Source organism: Bactrocera oleae, chromosome 6 (genome assembly GCF_042242935.1).
Source record: "Bactrocera oleae isolate idBacOlea1 chromosome 6, idBacOlea1, whole genome shotgun sequence".
Lineage (NCBI taxonomy): Eukaryota > Metazoa > Arthropoda > Insecta > Diptera > Tephritidae > Bactrocera > Bactrocera oleae.
Window position 1 is genome coordinate 44,847,312 of NC_091540.1, and position 11,561 is coordinate 44,858,872.

Genomic DNA, 11,561 nt, shown 5'->3' on the forward strand with positions numbered 1-11,561 from the left:
CGATGGTTAATTACTCACCGCGCTACCAGAGATTTCTGTTAAAGTTTTTATGAGTTTTTAAGTCCCAAATTGACAATTCTAACCGAAACTCTTGTGTACATGTGATTGCTCATCTCTTTTCGGTAGCTGTGACTTGCTGGGCTGTTGTAAACCATTTTTCGTTTTTAAACATTTTTTTCTACATTTTTGCATCTTTTCAACCAAGTTTTGAAGAATCCAATTCGATTGAGGAAATTCCATAACTTTTAAATGCAGAAGCCACTTGTTTTGATGTTGAAATCCTCCATACGAAGTAACAAAAATAAGTCATACGCGACAGTATAGTTGATGACGCTACAATTGGCTGTTTTTGGGGAGCCAAATAGTTTACGTATATATATACGGACGAATGACCTATTAGATATGGCTAATACCATTCAAGCTACTTATAGCGAAATTCAATCTGTCCTCCCTAAGAAGAGCCAAATACTTCGAGTAAGTATATATTTGAGGTGTAGATGTTACAGACATCTTTTGATGCAAAGTGGTGGTTTTATGTAAACACGGTTATATAATATAAACACGGTTTTCATCTCCCAACCTTTCCATTAATCAAATGAAGTTATTGTATTTATAAAGGGTGTTTTTTAGACATGTGATTTTCAGTAAGAAATAAAACGCATATAATTTAATGCTATAACCAGGAATTTAACTTTATTACAGAGGTAAGAGTTATGTTTTCAAAATTATTTCGGCCAAAAGATTGCCACGGCTCGCTCGAATTAATTTTATGTCAGCAATAACGCGTCGAATATTCTCTTCTAAGGCGTCAATCCTCTCGATTTTTTCTGTGTATCCAATGATCCAATGATTCCCTCTGCCTATAGAGCACATCAAACAGTGACATTTTGAGGATGTAATGGCGTCTCAACAATAGCTATGATAACTATCATCACTCCAAATGCGACAATTTTGTTTACTTACATACCCAATCAACCAAAAGTGAGCTTCATCGCTGAACAAAGATTTCTTGTGAAAATCGGCATCGGTGGCCATTTCATTTTGTTCCCATTCACCGAATATGCGATGCGCTTGATAGTCGCCCGGCTTCAATACTTGAACAGGTTGGATCTTGTTAGCCCGCAAACCAAAAACCGAAAAAATATTGCCTAATTAAAAACCCCACGTTGAAAAAAAACACCCGTTGCAATATTAGTTTTTTTATTGTTAAAAGTTAATACAGATTCCCAGCGCCCGGAATAACTTAATGCGATTAAATATCTTGCGAAACTAAAAACAATAAAATAATTTTTTTTTGTAAAGTAGTGTTTTTATTTATGTTAAGTACAACTTATAATAAGTTTCTCATAAAATCCTAAAGTAATACAGCCTTTAGGGCGTTCAAAGCGATCAAACCTAATGTGTGCGATTTTACTTTAAAATTTATACCTTTTTTTTCAATTAAATTATTTTAAAAAATAAAAATAAATTTCTAGTCTTCCGCTTAAAGAAAATTTTAGTACTGTATATAAAAATGCTTTCACTTAAGGAATTTTTAAGATGCGAAATATTAAAATGCTATCTAAATTAAAGATAGTTTAATTTCAATACTAAATTTAAAGTGTTTCGTTTATAATAATTTGTTTATAATATTTCGTTCTTTCGTCAATATACGCCAATATACTTTGTGACACCGAAAAGTGAAAGTTTTAATTTATTATAAACATTTTAGTTTCTTTTTTCTCAAAAAAAGAAAAACCCACAGCGGGTTTCAGCAGGTAATAATCATCAACAGCAATCGTCCAAAGGATGAATGCCAATAAGTAAAATTAAAGCACCCATTCCTATGCACGACTGCTGCCAACAAACAAGGTGACGAGGTTTGTGGTTCCAAATTTGTTTAAAACATAATTTTTTTTTTAATTTTTTAGCTTAAATTCCATCTGATAAATCGAAAATACAAATTGTTGTTAATTTCTTGTAGGAGTGTTTACTTACATGCTAACATATGTGGTAGTTGCCGGAAATCTGAAATTTTTTTTTTATAAACTGTTGGTTTCTTCATTTGAAAATATTAATTTATCGTAAATAAATTAAAGATTTTAAAATATTTTTTATCATTTTTAATTTTATTTAATTGTCACTTTTGTTCAACTTAAGTAAATTGGAGCATCCAAAACATTTTCTTAAGATATCTATCTATATTTATGTGGTATGTGTGTCTATATATTCAGCAAATATAAAATTACACTCCTTAATGTGCTTAAGATCGCTTCTATTTCTTAGCATTGAACAAAAATGCTTCCAACAACAAAATAAATTATTTTCTTCTTTTATATGGCTTCGGCAAACGAAACTGTGTGAATTTCACGCACTTTTCTAAATTTTGCATTTTTTCATTTTTTATAATTTTTTATATAAAAAAGTAGTATGTAGATCTAAATTCATAAATTAGTTTAACTTAAATAAGAAAATAAAGTTTGAGTAGTATTTTTTTTTCTGCTGTTCTGCTGAAGTCCACCTGTCTGTGACACCCAACACACAATAAAAATTCGACGCTGACGCGTTCAGTCCCAAACGATGTTTGTGGTTGTTGTAGTAGTGGAGCAAAGCAGAGTATATTATGTAGTGAAAAATTAGAAACCTAAGCTGTAGGAATTTTATGGGCGGGTTGCGTACATTCTACGCGCACGCTCACCCTGTGGCATACAGGGTGTGCTCACAATGGGCATAAATTAGGTGTTTTCAGCATCTAACTGGCATCCGATCTGAAGAGGAAACGACGTTTACGCGGATCAATTTTAGCTTTGCTCAAACTGCGCGATCTTAAAGCACGATTTGCCTTCGCACTTTCAGCTTCGATGGTTTCAGTTTCAATGGGCGCATCAGCCGACGCAACAGCAGCTTCGCTCTCAGTTTCTTGCATATTCGCGACTGGCGCTGCCACAACTTCAGCTTCCCGCTCAGTCTCAGTGCTGATGGCCGACTTGACGGCTACATTAGCTTCACGGTCATCGGCATTCGTTTGTACAGCCTGTTCTACAGTTTGTACTATCGGTTCGACTACATTTTGTACGGTCTCAGCTTCAACTGGTAACTTTTTGAGTTCCGTCACGAATGCGCTGGGCTCTTCTGCAATGAAAGATTCGGGTACTTGGACAGCGCTGACCTCAGGCTCGGACACTCGATGATAAATGGGAAAAATGATATCCTCGGTAGGTGTTTGTTCAGCTGATACTTCTTGCGGCGTTGACCCTTTTTCCGAACTAAATTTCAACTCAACAGGCCTGTCGACGTTGCTTGAGTCGACAATAAGTTCCATGGGTGCACCTTTCTCATCGGCGGGTGCTTGATCTAAGCGCTCTTTAACCAATTCAACGATATCGTCGATGCTGATGGGTCTGAAAGCTACAGGAGCGGCGAGTTGTGCTACTTCTCTTTCAGCCTCTGGCACAGTCTCCACAGTTTCGGTCAGAGCTGGTTGTACAGCTTCTAGTGCGGTTTTCACACCTTCAGCGGTAGCAGATTGCACAGTTTCGGGTTCAGTTTCAACAAACTCGACATTAGCGGGTTGAGCTTCTGGCTCGGTTTCTGCAACTGGGATAATTTCTGCTTCGGTCTTTTCGGGCAGGAATTTCAATTGTTCTTCAGTTTCTGCTACAGCTGGCGCTGATTCTTTTACATTCTCTGGTGCTTCAAATTTTACTTCCTCCGCATTAATTTCCACTTGTGGTTCTTGCACTTCGGTTTCGGCATTTTTTTCCTCTTCGTAAGGTGTTTGAATGATTGTTACAGGAATTTGGTACATGTTGGCAGGGAAACTGTTGGAGATTGGGAATTTAAGAAGAGGTGAAACTTTCACACTCTCTTCTGTGACCGGCTCGTTGTCTGCTACAACAGGGACATTTTCTGTTTCACTTGCTAATGCTTCTTCAGGAGCTACGGTTTTCAGTAAGTTCATTTCGGATTCAGCTGCAATGGGTACTTCTTCGGGCTGGGGTTCGGCTTCCACAATTTTTTCTTCACTCTGTGGTGTTTCAATCTCAATTTTAGCATCTTCACTTTCAACAGAAGCTTCTTCTTCCGCTGGTTCTGGTAGAGTGGGTTTTTCATTAGTATGAGCACTCTTTAGAGTATTGATGAAGTCTGAGATAAGTGCTTCCGCTTCCGCAGCCACTTCGGGATCTACTGCTTTGAAACCGCCAACAGTCTGGAAGTGAGCTTCATTGCCCTCAAAAGCTTGTTGTACAATAGGATCTTGTTGCTCCATTTCAGGTGAAGCAGGCATAATTTCAACAGCATTGGCTGGCTTCTGTTCTTCTAACTCTTCAAGTGAGGGCAGAGCAGATAAAGATTCCTCTGTATTTTCAATAGGTGCAATCACTTCGGGCTCGACTTCAAGAGCAAGTGGCTCAGAAGCGCCAGCTAATTGATCCTCGGTATGTTCAGTAAACTGTTCAGGCTGTGCTTGTTCTTCAGACTGTGTTGGAGTTTCTACATTGATTTGTTGGTCTGCGGCTACTTCCTCTAGTTTTTCTTCTGTTGGCGCTTTTGAAAGAGCATCAACAATCACAGCTGGCTTACCTTCGATAGATTCTATGGCTTCAACGGCTTGTGCTTCCTTTTCAGGTTCTGCTTCAGATGGTACTAGTAACTCGGCCACAATTGGTTCCTCAACTTTTTTCACCTTTTCCGTTGGGGCTTCTTCGGATTTTGAAACTTCCTCAGCAATAGGTTCTTCAATTTTAATTGTTTCTTCTGCAATTTGCGACACATCTTCAGGTTTAGCTCTTACAACTGGCTGCGCCAACTCATTCGACGCTACAAAAGCATTATCCGCTTGTTCAGTTTCGGCTTGAGGAACAAGTGGTTGTACGGCGATTGTTTTCAAAGTCTGCTCTGAGTCCACGGCAACTTCACCGGTTTCAGAAGCTTGTGGTTCGGCATCTGCGATGATTGGAGTTTCGGCGTCAGCAACTGGCAATTCTACACCAACTTGCGCTACAGGTTCTTCAACCGCTACAATTTCCTTCTGTGCTTGTACTGGACTAGCACCCAAGTTGGATTCGAATTTAACTGCTGACACAATAGGTTCTACAACCTCTACAGCTTCGGGGGCGGTCTCGACGGCAACGGGCACATCATCAGACACTTTAGTCACAATATTATTTTTGTGTGCCAATGTGGGACGTCTACGTTTGTATGATTCTGGGTTACTGACAGTGTGCACTAGCTCAATTTTGAAGGGTTGGGCAGGCACTTCAACGACTTCTTTCTCGCTATTGAATGAGACAGTGGGACGTTTCTTGTAGCGGGATGGCACTACCTTTACCTCATCTTCATTAGCTGATTGTACAGGTACTACTTCAGCAGGTACAGAAAGAGGTGCGATGGCACCGACATTGGGCATCTTGCGTAACGGCATAATTGATGGCAGTTTATTGGTGGGGTAAACTGCTTGGTCTCGTTGTGGTTTCGGTTGTGGCTTCCTACGATTGTGTTTCTGCACCTTCACAGGCTTAACTGGCTTGGCTGGTTTTGGTGCTGGAACAGCTGCTTGTTGGGCAACAGCTTGTTCCACTTCTTGTTCGACGGGCTCAGCTGGCTCCGCTGGTTGGGCTTCCGCTTGCTCTTCGTTAGCTTGCACATTAATGGAGTTAACGTTCTGTTCTTCTGTATTACCAAAATTGCGGTTCAGTTCATAGTAGTTAACAGAGTCTTCACATGAGAAAGCAATATCTTCGCGTCGCATACAGGTAAATGATTCCTACGAAAAGAAAATAGTGATGTTAATGAATAATGCATTGGTATATTTACGAAGAAACAACTTACCTGACTGAACACAGTCTCTTCAGGACAGATGAAACTCCAACGGAATGTATTCTCTTTGCCATCAGCATACGTTACCGGTAAACAGACGTGGAATATCTGGCAGTCATTCTCCACGTCCGCATAATAACCATAAACCTTATCATCGCACGAGAAGCTATCGGTGATGTCGGCGCGTATCGATGTCGCATTGCTAGGCAAGGTCAGTGTTGACGGCATTTCGGGGTACTCAGGCGCCAGTGGCTCTGGTGCGGGACGCTCAAGCTCGGCATCCTCTTCACGCAGCACAATGGGTACATTTCGCTGAAAGTAGACAAATTGCAAACCTTTTATTTTTTATTTTTTGCGAAGAAAGAGCTACGGTTGTGGCAGTGTAAAGAGCGCCCACATTAGACCAGATCTATCCATCAGTTTCTCCTCATTACTTTGCTATTATGCATGCACGAAATTTATGTAATCCCTGCGCTGCATTTCAAGTAGGCATCGTAGCTACCAAAAACGCTACGCCACTGTCACATATACGCACGTGACCGCGGGCGCCAGTCGCTTGGCGTGCGTGCTGCGGCGTTTACCGCTGCCTGATGTGTTGTTGTTGGGTGAAATGTAGTGGAATTTGGAAATCAATCAACGGTTCGAGCAAATCGTCAATTTTGGTTGCAAAATGGCGCAACTGTAATCGAAACAAACAGTTGCGCGGCCGCACCGTCGATGGGTCGCTTGGCCTTATGGGCGGCAAAAAGCAATTGCAAAACAAAATTTCACCTGCTGTTCTAGTTTGGCTACGCTAGGTGCGAAGTGAAACCACAAACGCACAAATATATTCAAGTATATATAATCTATGTGTGTGTGTTGAAATGTCTCCCATTAGAGTGCACATTTTTGGTAAGTATTGCGTCTGCGCGGAACTGCGTTGTTTTAACACTTTTCGCTTCAACCGCAGTCGGTTGCACCTGCGCGCGTATGTAAATAAACTTTCGTTCGCCTGCTGAACGCTAAGCGGATGCATTTTCTTGCGACATCGCCGAATTATTTAGTTGTTTTTGAAGTTTTAATATTTCTTTATTTTTTCTTAGTAGCTTCGAATGACTCTTCGCTTCTTTGTTGCTTATTTTAATATCGTTTTTTTATTGATATTAATTTCTTTTTATTGCGTACTTTCCGATTTGCGTAAAAGTCACCATGATTAGTTGCATTTTAATGAGACTCTTTAATAGTTGATTACTTAGGCCGTCAATGATTCAGTGGACGCAGTGATTTATAATGATTTATGACCTGTGGCCGTCAGTTTATAGTCTTTGTTCGTCAGTTCAATAATGTTGAGTTGAAGAAATTCTTCAAGAATGGTTGGCTCAATTTTTAGTTACTCGCAGAAGGTTTACTAGAAGATCCCGTCATAACTCGAAATAATAAAAAATATAAGCAACGAAATCTTTTTGCAATCTGTTTTGTATTAGTTAGAGTATGCTGCTAATATCTTTTGAACTACGCTTGCTTTATTGTTTTTTTTTCGGTGTTTCTCCACTTTTGTGGTAAACTTTGATATTCTTGGCGATATAAATAGCCGATAATTGTTAATCTGAAAGTTAGTTCAGATCTATATTGACGTTATTTAATATAATGGATATCGATGAAGGAGACAACAAATGATATAGGCACTAAGAAAGTGAATATTACGTGAGAATTTTGAGTTATTATGAACAAAAGGCTAATAAAACCGCTCTGTGTCCAGTTTTTTTTTTTAATAAGTTTGTATCTGTAAGTTAGTATCTGTCCTGTAGTTTTGATTTGATTATTTTATTCTAACCCTTCATGGTCTAAATTCTTTTGAATTTGTATGCGGAAATCAAACTACTCTTAAAAGGTTCTCACATTTATAACTAGTTTTGAGAATAAATTGCCTTAAAGTAATATTTCTAAAAAAGTTGCTAATCGAATTCCAGCCAATCTGGCAATAATAGGAGAGTATTAAGTGATATGAAAACAAGAACAAATGTTAATTTCGATTACTCGGAAGTTATAATATCCTTAAAAAAATATTGAATTTCATAAAATCATTTTTGAGTGGTCAGTTTATATAGCTGTCAAATATCGTGAAGATATACATTGTCAAGTTTATAAGTTCGCCATACAAGGATTTGATTGCGATCAGTTTGTATGGCAGCAATTTGTTATAGTGATCCGGTATCGACAGTGCCGATAAATGAGCAGTCTCTTGGTGAAAAATGGACGGGTGCAACATTTCAGATCGATATCTCAAAAACTGTCTGTACAGACGGACAGACAGGCAGATACAGAGGACATGGCTAAATCGACTTACCTCGTCACGTTGATCATTTATATACAATATATATTTTAATAGGGTCTCTGATATTTATTCTGGGTGATACAAACGTCATAGCATAGAATGAAAATGAAATAACCATATATACATACGAGGTCTTATTTAATATTTTTCAAGACTACTGCCACGAATACTACTAAAAAGCGTGTATCCGGCAGTCGGGATATAGAAACAACCAGTTGTCACAGAGAGTTGAGCAGGACGTAAACAGAAAACTAAACCACCGCCTTTTTTAATAATTTTAAAGGATTGATGGACTTTTTCCAAACATAAAATAAATATATAAAAATCAATTAAAAAGGTTTGCAAATAACAAATGATGGAAAGACGTATGGAAACAGAATCGCTGATAAGTAAATTGTTGAAATTTTTGCTCACAAATTGTCTCTTACTGCACTATCGCTCCTTAGGTACCCACGTAGCCGTAAACAACTTTTTTTTAATTTCCACCTATTTTTTAATCCATAATTCTTGACATTATGCAGAATGGGTGTATATTCAAGTACCTAAAATGTAAGTTCTATACCGACCATTCGTAGACTACATAAAGGAAGCCCAAAAGTGGAGCGGCAAACCATTTCAGCGACTGCATAACCATTTTGCAACACGACCGAATAGGAAGCGCTGAAAATTCAGAATTATTCTACAGCATTTATGTTCGATTTTTTAAACGTTTTTGTTGCTTTGCTTTATAAATTCTTAGCTTATATGGTTTGGCGTGGTATTGACTAAAGCTGGCAACCCAATGAGTCAGAGTGAAAGAGGTAAAAGAAGTGAGCCATCGTGAAAGCAGAGAATGTTTGCATGTATATAATACAGAATCAAACCGGTGTTCAAATGTTTGTCTGTTAAGTTCTTGACGGCATAACTAAATGTCTGGAATTTCAATGAATGAAGTAAGTCGGAGTCTTAACCGCGCTGCTGGTTATAAATGTTGGGCGCTACCTTTCTCCTTGAGCAACAACCAACCGCCTGCGCATTTTGTGGTCTACGGTCGTATTACTTCCGTTTGTCATCGCGCAAATGGCACACGACGATTAACGGAAGTGCTTACATGTATGTAGAGAGCCAGTAAGACACACTAATATTGTATATATATTTATAATTATACATGTATGTGGTTTGCTAGTTTTTATGTGTTCGGTTTCCTCTTCAATACAATTCCAACTTCCAATTTGATAAGAACCACACATATTAGTATATTTCTATGTGTATGTGTGTGTAATTAAAGCACTCCTATCCACATACGACATTTAGCCTGCAAATTTAATAATAATTTTTTTTTTTAATTCTTTCCAACGCACCTTAACTCCATGCAGCGGTCCGGCCAGGCAGCAGCCACTAAGGCACACTAAGAGTAAAGTGTGCTTCCACATATTTCCTTCACGCTCGCGACAGCTGTAATTTTTTTTTCACTAAAAAAATGCCACGAATTTGTTAAAAAACAAAAATTTCCTGAAAATCAAACGTTCACTTTTTCACACTTTCAGTTTTCGTTTGCTAATTTTTGTTACTTTCAAAAGCTAGTTCGTTTGAGATTCGCGTAAAAAATTTCCGAAAATACACATTAATCCTTTTTGGTAATTTTGTTGTTGGTTTTTTGCACAGTTGCCGCTAATCCGCTGTATTATTGCGACTCTGTTTTTTGTTGTTGTTGGCTGGGCTATTTATTTCGTATGTCTGTCTGTTGGTTGGCTTGGTGGTTTGTAATTTTCTAAAAAAAAATGTTGCTTCAGACCAAAGCTCGCACTCGCTTCCACTGTGAGGCTCCGTTGGCTGAATGTTACTAACTGCGACTGTTTCGGGTGCGTTACTCGCCATTTATATTCTTCACTTTGATTTATTAAGAATTCAATGAAGAGACCACACCAACACCACCAAGAAGTGCGCAAACACATAGGCGCGAGCACATGCAGCTACAACACCCACATATATGTATGCAAGCGCGCACGTTATTGTGTGTGTGTGTGCTAGAGTTTGGACATTATGCTGAGCCGCAGCACAACACCGGTTAAGCCACCGACTTGCCAACTCTGCGGCAATGGCATTGACAGTGAGGCGCTGTGTACACTAACTACTACAATTGTCAACATAGCTAATACCAACAACAACAGCAGCTACTACCACTACACCGGCGCATTATGAATTCATTAATTTCTACGAAGTATTTTGCTACATTGCGGGTGTTTAGGTTGGCGCGCGCATATTCGCTTTGCATTCATTGTTTCGCTGTTGTTGTTGTTGTGCATTGCGCCTGCGCTTTTCAATTAGCCAGTGTGCGGCCGCTCGAAGAATGGATTTTGCATGCGTAGCACTACAGATAGCAGTGGCGTGGAGCGCTCGGTTATGAAAGTATGTAAATGAGCTTATGCGTAGCTGGGTGACATACAGTTAAGAGAGTGAGAGTTGCGGCGCTCAGCATAAAAAGAGAGTGATATTCAGTTGTTCTATGTGTAAGAAAAATCCCAAATTATAAAAATACTTCATATATCCTGACTAAGAGAGACGATAGAGATCCATATTCCTGCTCTGAAGCAATGGCGAATCGATCAACAAGTGTTATAAATGTAAAAAAGTCGCATACTTGAAAACCATAAATACAAGTATCATTTATGGCTATAAAGTTATTTAAGTTCAACTGGGAAACCTTATCATGGCATTTACACACAGAGAGAAAGAGAGAGGGAACAAAGGTGAAGTTGTGGCGGACTAGAAAAAAAATTTTTAGTTGATCAAAAACCAAGATTGTACCCATGTCCTGCATAATTTTGATCATTACATCACAAATGCTGCCTAAATACATACAGTTGATTACAGAAGAAGAAAAAAAGTTAACTTCGGTTGCACTGAAGCTAGAATAACTTTCACAAATAAAAAGTTGGCGCAAATGTGTAGGATGTAGCAGGATGTTTTAAAGGGCGTGATAAAGCAGTTAAGCAATACTCTCTTCATTGAAGAGCATTGTATCTTTCAGGAAGACTCTGCTCCAGCACACAAGACAAAAACCACCCAGCAATGACTCAAATAAAAACAATATTCCTGGTTTCATAGTTGAAGATGATTGGCCGTCTGGAAGTCCAGATTTGAATACATCGTATTACAGTTTGTGGTTAGAGTTGGAGAACATGACCTGTCGAGTAGCCTACAGAAGTTTAGAGTGCTTAAAAAAGTTTTTGGTTCGCGCGTCGTTAATACCAATAGAAACTGTGCGTGCTGCTATTGTTCAGGCTAAGTCAATACACGGACGATATCTTCTAATGGAGAATTTAGTTTAAGGTTTCATGCACAAGAAGACGTTTGCTTTTAGCGCCGTCGGAGATGGCAAGTAACTCGAAAAGTGTTTTAGTTTTTCAAAAGTTTTGCTGTGTATTTTTTTAAGTTTTTTTTTCAACTCCCAAAAATCGGCTCTTTT

General features: G+C 38.7%; 1 protein-coding gene across 1 annotated transcript; it reads right to left on the bottom strand.

Annotated features, from left to right (window-relative positions):
• Positions 1-1,615: 1,615 nt before the first annotated feature.
• Positions 1,616-9,926, bottom strand: LOC106621068 (calphotin). Its single transcript, XM_014239769.3, has 3 exons — positions 9,454-9,926; positions 5,812-6,111; positions 1,616-5,746 (listed from the first exon to the last, which is right to left on the bottom strand). The coding sequence occupies exons 1-3, from the start codon at positions 9,523-9,525 to the stop codon at positions 2,732-2,734; spliced, it is 3,387 nt and encodes a 1,128-aa protein (XP_014095244.3). The 5' UTR covers positions 9,526-9,926; the 3' UTR covers positions 1,616-2,731.
• Positions 9,927-11,561: the final 1,635 nt, after the last annotated feature.

Bases quoted from the DNA above. Each gene is read 5' to 3' on its own strand.
- LOC106621068 (XM_014239769.3), bottom strand. From the start codon at position 9,525: ATGTGGAAGCACACTTTACTCTTAGTGTGCCTTAGTGGCTGCTGCCTG. The intron at 6,112-9,453 runs GTGCGTTGGAAA...GTCTACTTTCAG, and splicing joins GACCGCTGCATGGAGTTAAG to CGAAATGTACCCATTGTGCT. The intron at 5,747-5,811 runs GTAAGTTGTTTC...TTCTTTTCGTAG, and splicing joins AAGAGACTGTGTTCAGTCAG to GAATCATTTACCTGTATGCG.